The 19,432-nt window shown below is 33.8% G+C and overlaps 1 protein-coding gene across 1 annotated transcript; it reads left to right on the forward strand.

Annotated features, from left to right (window-relative positions):
• The first annotated feature begins 548 nt into the window (after window positions 1–548).
• Window positions 549–17,530, forward strand: LOC132717989 (uncharacterized). Its single transcript, XM_060701600.1, has 9 exons — window positions 549–807; window positions 10,104–10,191; window positions 10,943–10,996; window positions 11,312–11,496; window positions 13,038–13,174; window positions 14,161–14,328; window positions 15,169–15,446; window positions 16,221–16,383; window positions 17,149–17,530. Exons 1-9 carry the CDS (start codon window positions 733–735, stop codon window positions 17,261–17,263), a joined length of 1,263 nt encoding a protein of 420 aa, XP_060557583.1. The 5' UTR covers window positions 549–732; the 3' UTR covers window positions 17,264–17,530.
• The last annotated feature ends 1,902 nt before the right edge of the window (window positions 17,531–19,432 follow it).

Here is a 19,432-nt window from a genome sequence, read left to right on the forward strand (position 1 = left end):
TCTTTGGCAAATCGGCAAACCGACTGTTCATAAAATTAATTCAAAACACTGCGCCGCGCCTGACCAATTTGATTTTGTAAATACTTAGTAATAAACTATAACATATACTTAGAACTGATGGAAATTATTATTTCAACTGTTCTATGGTATTGTATCTAAATTATATTTCTTATAAATAGTGAAAATTACAAACACGTGCAATTTTAAAATAATATTTCTTCATCGGTTTTTAAATTTTAACGAAATTACTTATAATAACTTCGAACAAAACGTTATACCTCGACTGAAAGTAACAAAAAAGAAAAAAAAAAGATTTTTTTAAATATTTAACTTAAAATGATTTGGAACCAACATATGCAATATCCCACCATGTAATGATAAAATGTTAGTAGTCTGACCTTTGCCAGATCGTTTGTAACAAGCTTATCCATCCATCATCATCTCTAGATACTTTGGCAGAAACAATAGTAAAAAACACGATTAGAATGCGCGCAATATTCATTAGCCAAGCCAACAACAGTATAAAACACCCCTGTTTTTCTCCTCAACTAGGTAGGAAGAACGCCAAAGCGTTCCGGACATAGTTTGCCGCAGTGATACTCAAATAGAGTTGAACAATACATTATAAACATATTTTTGTATGAAGCTCAAAGGAGAAACACTTGTCACATAATAAAACAGTTAGTGCACTTTGTGTGTGATATTTTCGGGTACATTTAAATAATTTAAATAATGAAAAAAGAACTGTTATTGTGCCTAGGAATTACAATAGTTTTTCTGACGCAGACATCTTGGACGTATATCGAGGTTGGTTTTTGTATTAGTTTTGAAATGTTGTGAGCTTTATTGTACCAAAATTTATAATTGTTAATGTTAATTTTGATATTGTTAGTTTAATATAGCATGATAAGATGATTCGTCTATAAAATCACCTTTCTTTAACTGTCTGTTGTTTCTAATAATTATTTTGGGGTAGTTATTTTGGGTTAGTAATTTTATAATGATATATAAAAAAAATATATATATACTACAATTGAAAGATCTCCTTATAATTGTTTTGGCGTTATAATTTTATTACAATATATTACATATATTGTACTTGAACGATATCTAAAATAACAGTTACTAAGAAAGTCAGATTCACACATAAATGAATTTAATTTTTTATTGACGAAGAGCTACATATTGCTAAAGATATTAAACAAGTTTAAGCTAGTTTTATTCATTATGTTGGGAGCCAAATGTTGCGTACACTTATAACAGAACATATTTTTTATTGTATCAATTAAGGTAAATGTTAAGGCATAAATTGTTACGATTTAATAAATACAATGTAAATACATACAACGTGAAATAATTCTGTATCATTTTCTATAAAGAAAATATTTTCACATGCAAACAATCAACAAAAGCATGGTTCAACTAAAAATCTAGATACAGTAGAATCCCTCCTTAAGATCACCCCGGAATTAAGACCACCCCACTATTAAGACCATTTTTTATAAGAACGGAATTTTCTGTTCTTTATGTCAATGGTTACGTTATCCAGAATTAAGAGCACCAGATTCAGTCCCAATCCTTTATTTTGTTCTTCATTTGACCCCACTATTGAGACCACTGATTTAAAGTTAACACCTACCTAGGTTATGTTGTTATTTTCTGCTTAAATGCTCTAAGGCATGACACTTCATTTCACAAGGTGTCAAAAACACATATATTATTGGGATATTGTAAGAAATAAGGTGAGAAAGTAAAGTTTAGAGTGGTTTAATGTTGCTTTAAGTGCATTGATTTTGCTATGAATTTATTTCTTATTTGTTGGGTGTATTATGTACATCATATAATAATTAATATTGAAATCATATCAAATAGAATTTGATATCAAATTTCTTCAGAAATATATTTTCTTCCCATCAGATGTAACATTATAACATACTTTAATATTTGCAGGTTAAGATACATATTGTTTATTTGTAAAAAATGACTAAAATAGACCATGGTCATAAATTTAAAGTGTGTAGCAATAAGAATACTCACAATTAAGACCACCCCGCAATTAAGACCACTTTGGTCTAGTCCCGATGGTGGTCTTAATTGAGGGTTTTTACTGAATTTGACAAATACTTACATCCCTTCAAAGTGACGACGTAGGTTTTATACAAGTCACATAGCAGTGCCTTAACTATGGTCAACTATGCCTACGATCGCTAAGCTTGAGATATTGAATACAATCAGCTCTACGTCGTCAAAAGCACGAAATCGACAAAAAACCTGGAAATCAAGAAAAAGATTGTCAAAGAAGAAAAACTAAAACTCCAATATGAGACTATGAAGAAGGTGAACACATTCCTTTGTAAGGCTATCCTATGAGAATCTAAATTATGTGAGCCAAAAAACTTTCATCAGATGCAAATATCACAACTCCATAATGCAAGAACAAACTGGTATTGTCTCAAGTCTTGCAACTATGATTGTACAGTTAAAAGATATAAAAAATAATATCGAAATCCTTAACTTTACAATAAAAAACAGCTTTCTACATTTAGCATTATATCATGACAATAAGCAATAATATTGTGCGAAGACGTAAAATAATAACCATAAACCTTGATGATTTTGCGATGTAGAGTCATGGCGTAATATAACGTTGGGTGATATGATTTTCTTTTCGTTTTTGTTTGGTTTTACGGTTTAAGTCATATGACGCCGAAAAGCGAAATATGAGTTTTACTAACCTTGGGTGTTACAAAATTAAAGCAAAACTACCTCACCTGCTGGAGCTAATCTGAATTTAGTCGCCTCTTACGATTACGCAGGGTTAAACTGTTGCTGCAATTCTGATGCCTCAACCCATAAAGCCAACCAACCCCTCAGCGACAAGGGGTAGGGGAATATGACGTCATGCCATATGTTCTTAATCTGTTTTGTATTCTTAAAGAATTATGAAATAGAGCTAGATAGAATGAAAATCTGACAGAAAGTCCAACATAGAATTGTTGAAATCGTTCAGCAAAAACTTGGTTTGATACACGGTTGTTGTAAATGAATGCTACCGCCAATGCCCAGCCCAGCACCGAATTTGTAGATCTCAACTTTTACACACATGAAAATAATAAGAACTTGGCATTCAACTGATCGATATTTTTTGTTCACCATGATTAATGTATTACCAAAGATATAATATTAAGAACTGTAATATTATTAAGAGGTATTATTTGGTGCCACCGTAGCGTATATTGTAGACTAGAGATACAATACATTTTCAAAAAGGATGGTTGATAAATCATTTACTTGGAAAACAACTGTTACAGAAAAAGATAGGATTGATTTAAAGTACAAGATAAAAGAGGATTGTTATAAAAAAAAGAGAAATATTTATTTAATCTATCCTCAGACATTTTGAAAAATCAACACCTGAAATGTTATCAATCAAAATAAAGGAAAATATGTAAAAAAGATCTTGAAGAAATTCTGATGTCTCTGATTGATAGATTGATATTGCCTACCTATTTGATCTCAATATTGTGTTCATTCCTTGTAAATACGGAATGCTTGTTTGATTGACAATGTTTTGGCTGATAAGATTAATCATACTGTAATTTATGGGTTTTAAGGGGAGAAGAAAAAGACGGAAACGTACTAAAACGCAATAATGATCACAAAGCTTAAGTCTATGTCTCGTGCCTTATTTTTTTATCGATATCATAAACATTATCATTGGCGGTCTGAGGCCTCTTGAAGTATGACTTCCGGTACTTCATGTGTGAACAAAGTACTCAGAGGTGAGCTTTTGTGGTCGTTCCGTCGTCCATTATTATCAACATTTCCTCCTAAACTACTGATATATGGTTATCACAAACAGACATCAGTTAAATGATAACGGATAGTTATCATGAAATGACAATGAAAATATCTTTTAAAATAGATCGTAGGAGTATGTTCAAAACAAAATTGCGCAACACAATTCAGGATGATATTCCCGTCAAGGATAAAGATACGTTGATAATTATGAAGATTATATATGCGGCGTAGAAATAGAACTAGATGCCATTGAATCTATATTGATCCATTTATCTAATGGGAATGGTTTCCTTTCCTAGTCAATTTCATTAAGATACCTCCCAACTCATGTCAAGGATGGATAATTTGTATTATGCACAGCTGGATGTTGAAGATTGCTCGATTATAGAATACTTTTTGTTCAGAGATAATTTTAAAGCAGCATGCCTCCAGATTAAAAATATTAAAATATTATAGTGATTTATAAACAACAGCATTTGCTGAGGTATTTTCTCGATAACCTGAAAGAAGCTCGTGTTTGCATATTTTTTAAATCTGTGGCTAAGAAAGATGTGGAAAGTTATCGCACTTTCCCATTTTACCTAAAATTTCTATGATAAATGAACGACACATTGCTTCCCAATTGCAAAGTTATTTTGGAGGTACCGACAGTATACACAGAACACAGACAGCATCATACCTGGTTAAATGGTGTCGACTTTGGAAAATTTGTGGGAGCCGTATTCATTGATCTTATAAAGGCACCACGGAATCCTTTTGTATACTATAAACTACAAATTTTGAAATATTTTTTTTAATCGCTTCCTTTTTTATATGTGATACCAATGTATTTTTCTGAGAAAAAAATCTATCAAATTATTTGTGTCCTATTGGCAAAAGTATAAAAATTGGAAGATTATAATCTGAAATGCTCATTGTTAAAAAGAATCAGGACTCAGGAGTGCCTCAAGGCTCCATATCAGAACCTATATTATTTCTAATATATTTTATCAATATAGCGTCTTCCTGTCAATACGTAAATATAACTTTATATGCGGACTAAAAAAAACACTTTTTCAATCAAATTTCAAACAATTAGATATTTAAATGTAAAATAAATTCAATTGAATTGAATTGAATTTTGATCATATTGGAGTACACAAAACAAATCCTCCTTTATCATAGGAAAACTAAATGAATAGCTTAGACTTGGGGGAACTCACATTCTTCTTGATTGAAGCTGGAACACCTTAGTCCTAGAGGTTAGATATTTGGTAAATACATTTAACAATGCCTTGTGGATCTCTATAGGCATATATCAATAATCCTTTAGGCATTTCATGGGTCACTACATTTTGAATAGTGAACTAGCATTAAAATCAATCTTCTTCTGTCCAGAGCTCAGATATTTAGCATGTAGCATCACCATTTATTAATTATGTATTTCGAAAAGGTATCATTTTAAAGAAAAATGAAAAACAGAATCCATAAAGAACGCCTAAAAACGGAGAACAGAACTAAAATGTTGCAGGCTCGGTTTGATTGAGCCTGTTCTTGAACGGCACTTGAAAGTACAAGCTACTGTCTACGCCCCTTAGCCCCGACTGAAGCAGCATTCAACATTTGTAATGGTGAAATTATGAATTTAGGAACATCCGAAGATGAGTTCATACGTCTGTGGGGTGATCATGGAACCTTCAATGTGGCACGTCCTTGATATTCCATGAAAAGCCAAGTAAAAAAATGAAATTAAAAATATGAAAATAATTTCGAAATTTTAAACTTTACAACAAAGTACAGCTTTCTACAACTAGCATTATATCATAACAATAAGCAATATTATTGTACGAAGACTCAAATAATAACCATAAACCTTGATGATTTTGCGATGGGGAGTCATGGCGTAATTAAATCGTACACAATTAAGTTGGTTGATATGATTTTTCTTCCTTTTTTAATTGGCTTTACAGTTTAGGTCATATGACGCCGAAAAGCGAAATATGATTTTTGCTAACCAATCTTCAAGCAAAACTACCTCACCTGCTGGAGCTAATTCGAATTAAGTCGCCTCTTACGATTGCACAGGGTGAAACTGTTTTTGCCCTTCTGAGGCCTCAACCCATAAAGCCAACCAACCCCTCGGGGAATATGACGTCATGCCATATGTTCTTAATCTGTTTTGTATTCTTAAAGAATTATGAAAAAGCGCTAGATAGAATGGAAATCTGACAAAAACAACTGTAGACTATAGCTAAATATGGCATTGTTGAAATCGTTCAGCAAACTCGGTTTGATACACGTTTGTTGTATATGAAAGCTACCGCCAATGCCCACCCCAGCACCGACTTTGTAGATCTCAACTTTTAAACACATGAAAAGGATAAGAACTTGGCATTCAACTGATCTCACCATGATTAATGTATTATCAAAGTTATAATATTAAGAACTGAAGTATTATTAAGAGGTATTATTTGGTGCCACTGTAGCGCATATTGTAGACTAGAGCTACAATACATTTTCAAAAAGGATGGTTAATTAATCATTTCCTTGGAAAAACAACTGTTGCAGAAAAAGATAGCAATGATTTGAAGTACAAGATAAAAGAGGATTATTATAAAAAAGAGAAATATTTACTAGTATGTAATCAAGCCTCAGACATTTTGGAAAATCAACACCTGAAATGTTATCAATCAAAATAAATGAAAAAATGTAAAAAGATCTTGAGGAAAATCTGATGTCTCTGATTGAAATTGCCTACCTATTGTGATCATTCTTTGTAAATACGGAATGCTTGTTTGATTGACAATATTCTGGCTGATAAGATTTATCATACTGTAATTTATGGGTTTTAAAGGGAGAAAAGAAGACGGAAAAACATACTAAAAAGCAATGATGATCACAAAGTTTAAGTCTATGTCACGTGCCTTATTTTTTTATCGGAATCATAAACATTATCATAAGCAGTCTTTGGCCTCTTGATGAATGATTTCCGGTATTTGTTAACTTGAGAACAAAGTACACAGAGATGAGCTTTTTGTGGTCTTTCCGTCGTCCGTGGTTATCAACAACATTTCCTCCTAAACCACCAGATATATTTCACCACCAAAGGTTATCACCAGCAGATATCAGTTAAATGATAACGAATAATTATCATGAAATGACAATGAATATATATATTTCAAAAAAGATCGTAGGAGTATGATCAAAGCAAAAATTGCGCAACACAATTTAGAATGATATTCCCCTTAATTAAGGATCAAGATACATTGATAATCGTTAAGATTATATATACGGCCTAGAAATTGAACTTTACATGCCATTGAATCTATATAGATCCATTTATTTAATGGGACCTAGTCAGTTTCATTAAGATGCCTCCCAACTCATTTCAAGGGTGGATATATTTGTATTATACACAGCTGGATGTTGCAGATTGCTCGATTATAGAATAAATTCTGTTCAGAAATAATTTTAAAGCAGCATGCCTCAAGAATAAAAAACATTTAAATATTATAGTGATATAAAAACACTATTTATAAACAACAGCATTTGCTGATAACCTGAAAGAAGCTCATGTTTGCATATTTTTTAAATCTGGGGCTAAGAAAGATGCGGAAAGTTATCACACTTTCCCATTTTACCTACGATTTCTAAAATAAATGAACGACACATTGCTTCCCAATCGCAAAGTAATTTTATTTTGATGTTACCGACAGTATACATAAAAATTAATACAGTAACTCCTTTTATACAACATCATACTGGACAAACCGATGCCTGGTTTAAATGGTGTCGACTTTGAAAAATTTGTGGGAGCCGTATTCATTGATCTGATAAAGGTATTTGATTTGGTTGACCATGAAATCCTTGTATCCTTGTATAAACTACACATTTTGAAATAATATTTTTGAATCGCTTCCTTTTTAATATGAGATACCATTGTATTTCTCTGGAAAAAATCCATAAAAATTATTTGTGTCGTATTGGCAAACAGACGTCAAAATTGTGAAAATTGGAAGATTATAATCTGAAATGCTCATTATTAAAATGCTTTATATCTTTCTAATATAACTTATTGATATAGTGCCTCTGTCAATACGTAATACCGACGACTTTAAAACTCTTTTTTAATCAACTTTCAAATAATTAGATATTTAAATGAAACAAAATCCGATTCAATCTTGATCGTATTTACAGATTGGAGTACACGTAACAAAATCTTCCTTTCCCTTATCCTGGGAAAACCAAATGAATAACTTATAGACTTAAAGGGGGTAAACACATTCTTCTTGACTGAAGCTAGAGCACCTAGAGGTTAGAAATTTGGTAAATACATGTAACAATGCCTTGTGGACCTCTATAGGCATATATAAATTATTCTTTAGGCATTTCATGGGTCACTACATTTTGAGTAGTAACATAGCATTAAAAACCAATCTTCTTCTGTCCAAAACTCAGATATTTAGCATGTAGCATCATCATTTATAAATGTATGTATATCGAAAGGAATAATGAAAAAAAAGGATAGCTAAAGAACGCTCAAAAACGAGAAAAAATGAAAATGTTGCAGGTTCGGTTTGATTGAGTATGTTCTTGAACGGCACTGGAAAATACAAGCTACCGTCCACGCCCCTTAGATTCGGCTGAAGCAGTATTCAACATTTGTAATTGTGAAATTATGAATTTATGAACATCCGAAGATGAATGAGTTCATACGTCTGGGGTGATCATGGAACCTTCAATGTGACGCGTCCGTGACATTCCATGAAAAGTGGCGTATGGTCCCCAAGTAAAAAAATTGTTTCTGCCCTTAACGGGAAAACAATTAGCAGAACTAAATAAAATGGAATTTTGAAAGGGGATCAGAACGAACTTAAAAAGTTAAGAAGTATGAAAATGGCTGTTATGCCAGCAAAGGGCATGTCTTTTAAGCCGTCACTCTGTACTAGGGGCTCATGCACCCTAGCGCATTTTCCTCGTCGTTCCTGCCTACTTTGTAGGACCACTCCCCTCGGCATTAGTCGGGACATCGGCAGTTGGTCCGCAGGATTCAAGTTTCGGTTTTCTTTTTCACCGTTTCAAGTTCTTAAAATGTCTGCCGATGCCCTGTATCTTCTCTGCGACGTACAATGAGTAGACAAGTAGTTTGCGTACACCCTAGGAAAAATATTTCCAGTTCATGCTTGTCAAAAACCCTCAGTGGGGTCCATTTAATGTAAAAAGGCGTTAAATTAAGATATGTTTCGCAAGGTGGGTTAAAAAAAGCACAAAAATATTCATTAAATACATAAATGGTTTCGGCCTAAATTGTGCCTAAGGAATTATAGAATTATCACTAAATAATAATAATAATAATAATAATAATAATGATATAATGATGATGAAATAGTAATAATGATGCAGATAATACTATTTTTTTCTATAGAAGCCCGATTTAAACTTTGAAAACAAACCAAAATTGAACAATAACAAGCCAGACACTTATTTTGTTTTCGTCACGACTTGCAAATTTAACAAATTGAAATGGATTAGATGCAGGAAACTGTGGTGATTGGGACAAATTTAATAAGTAGTATAAAAAAATTACATGAGACTAATTCTCTGCTGACTTCCCCATCAATCATAATTTCTAAACAGAAATTACATGATAAGTGATCCAGAAAACAGACATGTGTGGGACATCCGCTTGTACGATTTTTTTTCTCAATTAAATAATAAGAATAAAAACAAAGAAATAGTATTAAATATAGTCAAATAAAACGATATATTTTCCGTACATTGACACGATAAAATTGATTGATTTGATATCATAATATCCATGCTGAACAAAAAATAAATAAAAAATAACTCAAATTTTCGCTTTATTTAGAAAAAAGGACGCACCATTTTTTAAATTTGCAAGACTATATCAAATTATATATAGCGATAATCAAAAACTTATAAACATGTTCTTTTCCATAATACTCCAACATGTTCATTTATTTAGAAATACTTGAGTTGAAGAATACAAATACATGTAAAGTATATATCTCTTTAACAACGTACATGTATATGTACGAGTATATAAAAACTTTCATAGACACGTAAAAAGGTACATATACATGTATGTATATGCATATAAATTTATTTACATGTTTACAAAATTTCAATCGTTTATATATAAAACCGACATGTGACTACATAATTTTCGGTTCATACTTTATATATTTGTTGTTATTAACATAAATGAAAACTGCTTTTCCTATTATAAATGTATGTGAATACAAAGCCCTCCTGGAATAAAGGGAACATTTCTATACCAGTATTTTGTATCATTTATACAGCCAGATGATGTCATGATTGAATTGATGTCCGAGGTGAAGAATATCTCGCAATGGTGCGAACTCATGGGCATGCCGGACTGTGAACAAGGTAAATATCATATTACAAATCCTCGTAGCCGTTATCATCATCATCATCATCATCATCATCATTATCATCATCATCATCATCATCATTTTCATCGTCATCATCATCATCATCATCATCATTGCCATGATAATCATCATTGCCATAATCATTATTATCATTATTATAATTATAATCATCATCATCCTCATTATCAACATCATCATCATCTTTTTAATCATCATTGTCATCATCACCACCATCATCGTCATCATCATCATCATTGCCATGATAATCATCATTGTCATAATCATTATTATCATTATCATCATCATCATTATCATTTTCGTTGTGGTTCTTATCATCTGAATAATCTTGTTCGACGTCAACAACGTATTAATCGACATCATTATTTTTAATGCCATCCTTGTTGTAATTACATTTTTCGTACAATTATGGTATGTTAGATCGATATGTTATTTATCATAGTAATTAAAAACTAGATTTATACAATCCCCTGTGGTTCAAAGAAATTGGCTTTTAGAAAAAAAACTAAGGAGCATTAAGAAAGTATACTTTTAAGGTACATGTATTGTACAAAATTAATGCCGATTTTGTTAGAAATTAGACAGTACAACTGAGAGAAAATCAAATAAAAACAAAAAAACGGAAAGATATTTTGTAATATGAATAATGCAAAGTTCTTCACATATCATGGTACGAAGCTCTTTTCATTTTATCATTTGGCTATAATTTATGACTATTTTTGTTTCAGTTATTGAAGACGCTGTACCGACTGACGAAGAGAAGGAGTTAGTATCGGGATACGGTAAGTACGTACTGAGTTGTCTTTCTTTGTTCCTAGGATTTTCTCCGTGGCGAAGATAGACATGTCTTTTAAAGCTTAAATGCTATGTAACGGGTGATTTTTGACTTCAACATTTGTTGCTATTGTTGTTTTATAATCATGAGATAAAATGTATGACATAAAAAAAAACTTACAGCCAACTGGTCCATGCTTTACAATGTTTTTCTTTAAATTATATAAAACGTTTGTACGAGCGGATATTAAACTATAAACTATATACTCTTTGTCAACAATAATAACTTTATGAGACTGATATTTTTTCTTCTAAAATTGTAGAATCACCTCAAGTCGCATTATTCGATGCCTGTAATCCCCGGGAACAAACTATAGCCTTACCAAAACATCCAGATCCTGACATCACAGTTTGGCCTCCGTGTACACGTGCTTTAAGATGCGGGGGATGTTGCACGAGTGACGTGTTCTCGTGTGAACCAACGGCTATATCGGAAAGATTTGTGAAGGTACATAGCTTGTTTAATAAACTGAAGTTTAAAGTGCATATTTCAACCGTTCTAATAATATACATTTCTACGTATTGTTGTATTTTTGTAGTTTTTCCTTCGGGACTATACGTTGTTTCCGTATTATTTCTGATCCTCCACATTAAAAATTCGGTTTCCCAAAATCGTTCACATCACAAGGTAACTGTTGTTTGAATATGTGAACAAACTTGGACTCAAAGCGTACAAGTATATGTTACAAGGTTGAAATTGTGCTTGCAATACTTGCTTTGCTTTGAATTCGGAACTTTCAAGTTTGAGCTGCATTTACAGGGATTGCATTACCATTAAAATAAAATTGAATAATTAGGGTACATGTATGAAGGTTTGTCAGACTTCACTGACGTGCAAGCTCACGCGGCTCTATACAAATTTGCTAACTACCTCCTTAAAGGTGCCCTCACACATAAACCACGACCTTACTGCGACCTGAAAACTAGTAAAATAGCATTTTTCTTTCGAAAATCGTTGGTTTTCTTTCAAATTTCTCTCGCAGACGGCCCGGGGCTCTGCAGTCTTGTGTTCAGTACGTTTTCTCTATGTCCTCAATACGACCTTCTACGTCCATGCGTTTCCACTGCGAATGTTATTGCGTCCCCAAGGCGACCCCACGGCGATCATCGCGACCCAGCTGCGACTTGTGCTATGTTCTCTGCGTCCTTACGGCGACTCTACGACGACTATTGCGTTTGTCCGGCGACTGTCCTGCGACTGTACCGACGACCCTACTACGTTCTTGCTACGTCTATAAAAACAATACTTTTTACCAGTTACCTACGGCTTCCTTAGTACGAGTGTACTACGTCTATTTTGCGTTCTTATTGCGTCCTTACTACGATGCTGCTGCGACTATGGCGACTCCACTGCGATCCCACGGCGACCTAACCAGGACTCAGCAAGAACGCAGAGTTTCTGCGACTGTTTTGTGCATGTTCAAAATAGTCGCCGACGGTCTGCGACCTTGTGCGTCCTTGGGTTCCTCGCTACGACCTCGCTGCGTCCCTGCTGCGTCCATGGCGACTGTGCTGCGTCCTGGGTCGTAGCAAGGTCGCAGTAAGGACGCAGTAAGGTCGCGAGGTATGTGTGAGGGCAGTATAATATTACTAACGTTAGCTCCATATCCGTTAAAAAAATGAACATAATTTAAACATTGTATAACACGTTATTTCGCTTCTAATACTACCAAAAGCAGACGCTATCCACATTCAGTATTTACTTATTTGTGTGAGTTTTATGTTGTAAGGAACCATATGTGTTCCTTTGAAATCCTTTAATGCATATTAAATCTAAAAATATCTTATAATGAATGCAATTTATCAACATTGTGAAAAGGTAAGCCCACATGCGGTTTGGATACAATTTTTTAAAACTTGATTAACATTTTTTTTATTTCCTGTCATATCTTACGCTCATTTTAAGATTAATTCTTAATGGTTTTTTATATATATATTTTTGAGAAAAAACCCTCTTTATTTGATTGGTACATAATTTATATATTACAGGTTTTCGACACACGGTTACCGTATCCTGGGGCACACAGGTTTAAATTTCTGGGTGTACGAATTGTAAAAATCATTGAACACATGCATTGTGACGCACAGTGTAAAACGAAGGAGCACGAGTGTCATAGATTTCAGAAGTAAGTGTTTCATGTGAATCACGTGACGCATTTTCTAAGAAAACATATTAACCTTTATTTTATCACATAAATTAGAAGCAAAACTTAAGATATATAAAAGGCAAAATCAACTTAAAATATTTTGGTTTCAAAATTTTTAAGATATAGAATAGAAGTCAAGTATCTTGAATTTAATCACCCATATTAGCAACTCTTAGTATGGTAAACATTATTATCATAAGTAAGAAGTATGGTAAACATATTATTATAGGTAATAATTATAATAAGCGCAATATGTTGTACAGAAAGATTTTTTTATTCATTTCGGAGGCTTATTTACGAGCAAATACTAGTAACAAATTTTGGTGCTCTCTGCCTGAAAATGTGGCCAAGTAGTTAATTTTCTAACCACTCAACTGAATATGAGCCGTGTCACGACAAAACCAACATAATGGGTTTGCGACCAGCATGGATCCATGCTGGTCGCCTACAAACGCTATAACAAGTAGAGAAGCTGATAGCGAACAGCATGAATCCTGATCAGACTGCGCGGATGCGCAGACTGGTCTGGATCCATGCTGGTCGCAAATGCACTATGTTGGTTTTGTCGTGACGCGGCTCATATGTCGGGTCTTCTATGAATATGACACTTGTAGTTTTTTTTTCAAAGAAAAAGACTCGAAGTGACCAACAATGGTCATGTTTGTGCGATGTACAGATGTATTTTTCAGTTTCCTTGGTTTTTGTCTAAGCGTCATTGTATTTCTTACCTTTCAATACTTTGTACTGATATGTGTTTAAGACGGTGTAAGGGAGGTAGATATGTCGTTATGTCATGATCGTAAACAGACTCAATCAAATCGAGTCTGCAATATTTACCTTCCATTTTTTCCATTGCTTTTAGAAGACCACTCCTTATCCAAATTAGTAATTCAAATCAATCATTTGGTGGAATCGTATAAAACTAACCTCCTTTTGTAAATTGAGACTTTTTTTTCTTTGAACAGGTATGACTCGAGACGATGCCGGTGTCTTTGCCGCTCTGAGAGACTTAAGTTGATGAAGACTTGTTCAGCTGATCAAATATGGGACGAGAATGAATGCGACTGTATCTGTCCAAATAGAAATACACTAAAATGCCCGGACCCGTCCTATTTTAATTCTGTTACTTGCAAGTAAGTACCACATGTTTAATGTATTTTACGGTGTCAGGACAATTGTTGGACAATAAATGATAAAATACAGTAATGAACCTACACGAATATAATATTCTACTATTATCTATATCTAGCACATACCAAAAACTTATCAGGAGTTTTTGTGATAACTGTCACTGAGTTCGTCGGAAAACTTTTGTATATTCTACAGAAACACTCGTAAAAAATGATCATTTTCATCTTTAAAAAGTGAGTTTTAGGTGCTAAATTAAACTTAAATGATTAAGCTTGCCAGTATGTGTCAAATGCTAATTTATAGTCCAATTTTCATCGCCTCTTATTTAAAATATGGTAGTTTTGAGTAAAATTTCCAAATTATTTGCAAATTCGCACATATTGACCCGTTCATTTTTTATCTTCATCCTTGCCATACAGAATTACTTAATTATAATGCAAAGCCCCGGCTAACAAATTTATGCCCAATTTTTCAAATGTCCTGGAGTTCTGGAGTGATAACTCTGAAGATGTCCTAGAGTTAGAGTGTGATAACTTTTGTTACTGCCCAGTGTGCTTAAAAGTTTTCCGACGAACTCCGTGACAGTTATCACAAGAACTCGTGACAAGATATCGTAAGAACTCTATCCTTTGTGTAACAGTTCTTCCATAACTATTTGTTTAATGCAAATGACTGTCACGTCAAAATATATGCACGGCCGTCATTACCTTTTAACGGGTCGCAAAATCACACGGTATGAGAAAACAACGAATAACAAGAATCTGTAGAAATTTTAAAAAAAATGCACATAAATCATGTTTAGTACAAAATGAATGTTTATTTAATACCCAATCAATTTTCAGAATTACATTGAAAATGGGCGTCTCTGGAGAGATTGACCTCGACAAACTGTTTGAACTCCACCCAGATATTCTCTTGAACACGCCAAATAATCAGATCTACGAGGGCATTGATACCAATGTAAATGGTATACCTATTACACAAGAAAAACCTATTACAGAAGAAAAACCTATTACAGAGGAAAAACCTATTACAGGAGAAAAACCTATTACAGAAGAAAAACCTATTACAGAAGAAAAAGAAAAACCTGTTACACAAGAAAAAGACGATGATGCAGATGGTAAAATTTAATTAATATATTTTCAGAGTGCTGTAGAATCAACGTCATTTAAATTTTTAGATTTATTTTGGCAGAACGTGACTCGTTCCTGGTTAGCCTTTAAAATATAATGAAACTTATCACCTTATTCATGTTGAGTACAAAGTCTGTTACGTATTTGAGTCTGAGACCTGATGGTAAATGTGCTTTTTACAAAGCACGTGGAAATTAAACCAAGCCAAGTTTATGAATGAGTAGGGGATGCCGCTCGTGTTTAAATGTTCAAGGTTATCGAGAATTAACAATGGCTGAGCGAGGATGTGTCAGAGTCTGACCCCCCGAGTGTCAACCCCGAGTGTCACGGTCATATTCCTAGTGTCATCCTCGAGTATTACGGTCTGACCACCGAGTGTCATCCCCGAGTGTCACAGTCTAACCCTCGAGTGTCATCCTCTAGTGTCACGGTTAAACCCCGAGTGGTATCCCCAAGTATCATGGTCTGACCCCCTAGTGTCATCCCCGAGTATCACGGTCTAACCTCCAGTGTCATCCTCGGGTGTCACGTCTAAGCCCCGAGTGTCATCCTCGAGTGTCACGTCTAAGCCCCGAGTGGCATCCTCGAGTGTTACGGTGTGACCCCCGAGTGTCTGTGAATATATAAGCTTTACGAACACGAATTCGTTGTTACTTATTAAGAAATAATACATATGCACTAACTTATAGCGGATGTTTGGAAATGTTAACCCTGATATTGTTGTTGAAGTTTAAAGCTTAATGAAACTGGTCATCTTTTAGCTGCAGGTAAGGAAGAACATGATGATAGTGACGAGAATAAGACAACACGATCGCCTTCAACGACAACGACGAAGACAACAACAACAACAACAACAACACCAAAACCAACACCAAAACCAACACCAAAGCCAACACCAAAACCAACACCAAAACCGACTCCCAAGTATGTTTTTTTTTGTTTTATTTCTCGTTCCAAAAATATTCAATTTGTAGAACAGACGCACAAAATGCGTTACTATATTTTGTCACACGAAATGGAACATTAAAAGAAACCTTATTACGGTTGTTCATGAGTAAAAATGAAACGCGTTCGTTTATTCATTATTTGTTCTTTCCGTTTGACTGCTTAATTATTTCGTCATTTCGGTCATTATTGGCTTATAAATCTTTCCGTATCCCAACTTAATGTCACAGATTAGTTAACTACTGTTACTAAATTTAGCCTAACAAGAACCAGACGTCTTCATCTTAACATTGTTAGTAATTTATTCGTAATAAAGGAAGTTCTAATGCACTAGCTGTTGCTAGTATAAAAAGAAATTAACAATATTTATTTTATGTTTATTTGCTTTTTTACACTAGAACATGACTACTAAGATGGTTGGTTATCCTAGTGATGAAATTTAAAGGCATATAATTTAAATCCGGAATAATATATGAGCCTATACTAAAAGACCATATTGTAATATTTCTGGTGAATACACTAACAACGTACGCGTTTAAATAAAAAAACCCAAAAAAACATGCCTTTTTCATCTAACTTCAATTCATTCAACCCAACTTAAAGGGGAAAACTACACTCTTGTTTGTTTGTTTCCGAAATAGATACGCGTCATCGGAAAAAGTTACAGAAATGCTTGGCTTAGACAATTCTTGTTATAGATTTGAGATAGGTTTATTTTATATATGTAAATGATATATTTTGCAGGAGTAATCCGTGCGCTTCGAAAAGGTGTTTCGGAAATTGGATTCCAAAACTCCTTGACAATGGAAGGTGCCAATGTTTTCCTGATATCAAAAGATTTCCGGCAGGCAAAAAATAAGAAATTCTTCTATCAATTTCTTGTCTATATTTTGTATATTTATCATATTCATGTATATATTTTGATATGATTCAGAAGTTGTGTGTGTACATTTAGCGTTATGTTATTCTGTTGAAAGACAAGAAAGACAATGGAGATATTTATCTTATATACATACATTTTCATGAGTTTCTGCACTGAACATTTTGTGTTTTGTATTAAAAAGTTGTGCATAGTTTTCTATTTGAAAGTATTAAAACATATTTGTGCAAATAACAGACAAGTTTCCTTATGTATATGTGTGTTTTATATACCTATACACAAAGTTGTGGTTAAATGGCTTTGATTACTCGAGCAAAATAAAAACTGGTGACCGTTTTGGCAGAAAAGTTAGCATACTTTCAATAACATTCTTTCAGAAACTTTGGAGCTGAACAATAAAATCGAGTATGTCATAGACATAACACACCCACCTTAGAGGTCAGACACTCACATTGATATTTCCATAGACTTACATTATAAGAAATGGTCTCTTATCCTACCTTAAAATTGAGTTTTCATGCTAAAGAGCTAATTTTTCTAGCAGAATGAAATGCCTGACACATAAAAATGTTCCTGTTATATAGGGGTAGCCAACCAATTTTTTTGCAAAATGACTTCAAAGAGGATTACCCCCCATTTCATTGAAATTTTCTGCTGATCACAGGACTGACATACACTTTTTATAAATGCAAATATCCAAGTCAAATTTATCACAGAGACTCATGAAATATTTCATTTTCTTCAGAAAACATTGTAGTGTTACTTTTTAAATTAGTTTTTACACTTAAAAATACCCCATTTTCATCCAATCACCTCATGTATAAACTGAATCATACGGTTTTCCCTGCACTTTTTTTCAGCCAATCGCTGGCCGTGTTACAATGCGATACCCTGACCTAGAACTCTGCTTACAATCACGTGCGATCTTTTCTAACGGCACGATCTTCCTCTTAGTCTAGTCGTTGCTTAATGAGGGTCCATCCACCCGTAGGGGCTAAAATGCAGCTTTCGCTGTCGAGTACGGACCCCGGACTTGTCACCAGTCATGCTCTTAAAATGTTAAGTGGTGATTTTTTACCTCCATGCAATTTCCACGGAGTATTAGCCAAAGATATGAATTTTGAGCCAAAAGTAGATCACCGTACGGCGGTTAATCAGAACCTTATGTCAAACCTGAGACAATATGAAAGGGTAGCCCTTACAAGGACTGTTGGTGCCAGCAAAAGGTGTGCCGTTTAAGCCGCCTATCTGTGCTAGGGGCTCCCGCACACCATCCTCGTCGACTCAAAGCCTACTTTGTAGGGCTACTCCCCTCGGCTTTAGTCAGTACATCGGCAGCTGGTCTGCGGTACAGGTCGTCCGACCTTTTGCGCCGTCCCCAGTTTTCAAATCAAACTGGGTTACACACTCAACTGTTATAAAATTTGAAACCATTCCAATTGCCTTCTTTTGTCTTGAAGGAGCTCCGAAGAAGTTCAAATGAATAATAATAATAATAATGATGATGATAAAGATGATGATGATGATGATGATGATGATTGATGATGATGATGATGATGATGATGATGACAATAATAATAATAATAATAATAATAATAATAATAATAATAACAACAATAACAACAACAACAAGAACAATAACAATGAATGAATGAATGAATGAATGAATGAATGAATGAAAATGAAATTCTCACAATGATAAAAAAAAATGAAGAGGTAAAGTCAGAATTAAATTTACATTTTTTGTACGATTTGAGTCTGATTTGAGTTTAAAGCGTCTAAACTGTTTAAAATGTTGGGTCATCTGAAACTATTTAAGCGTCACAGAGAACCGTCGAGAATTTTTGAAAAATTGGAATTAGTACATGATCTGGAGTTTCTAGTCCTGACTTCCATCAATTTGTATACAATTCGGAGAAAAAACAATGGAATATTATCAGTCCAGTGATGTAAACAAACAACAAACATACAAACAAACTATAAAGAACGTCGGCGACAAAAACAACAAAACATATCATTTTCAGGGACTCTACATAATGTTGTACGAAACAAAGAAACAAGAGCTAAGAGTGCGAAATTATTTGCCCATCGAATCTAACTCATTGGATGCAAAAAGTTTGGCCTTTAAAAAAAGAAGGTATATTGTGT

This window comes from Ruditapes philippinarum, unplaced genomic scaffold, assembly GCF_026571515.1.
Source record: "Ruditapes philippinarum isolate M1 unplaced genomic scaffold, ASM2657151v2 ctg1723_1_1_1_1, whole genome shotgun sequence".
Classification (NCBI taxonomy): Eukaryota; Metazoa; Mollusca; class Bivalvia; order Venerida; family Veneridae; genus Ruditapes; species Ruditapes philippinarum.

Bases quoted from the DNA above. Each gene is read 5' to 3' on its own strand.
- LOC132717989 (XM_060701600.1), top strand. From the start codon at position 733: ATGAAAAAAGAACTGTTATTGTGCCTAGGAATTACAATAGTTTTTCTG. The intron at 10,192-10,942 runs GTAAATATCATA...TTTTTGTTTCAG, and splicing joins CATGCCGGACTGTGAACAAG to TTATTGAAGACGCTGTACCG. The intron at 10,997-11,311 runs GTAAGTACGTAC...CTAAAATTGTAG, and splicing joins GGAGTTAGTATCGGGATACG to AATCACCTCAAGTCGCATTA.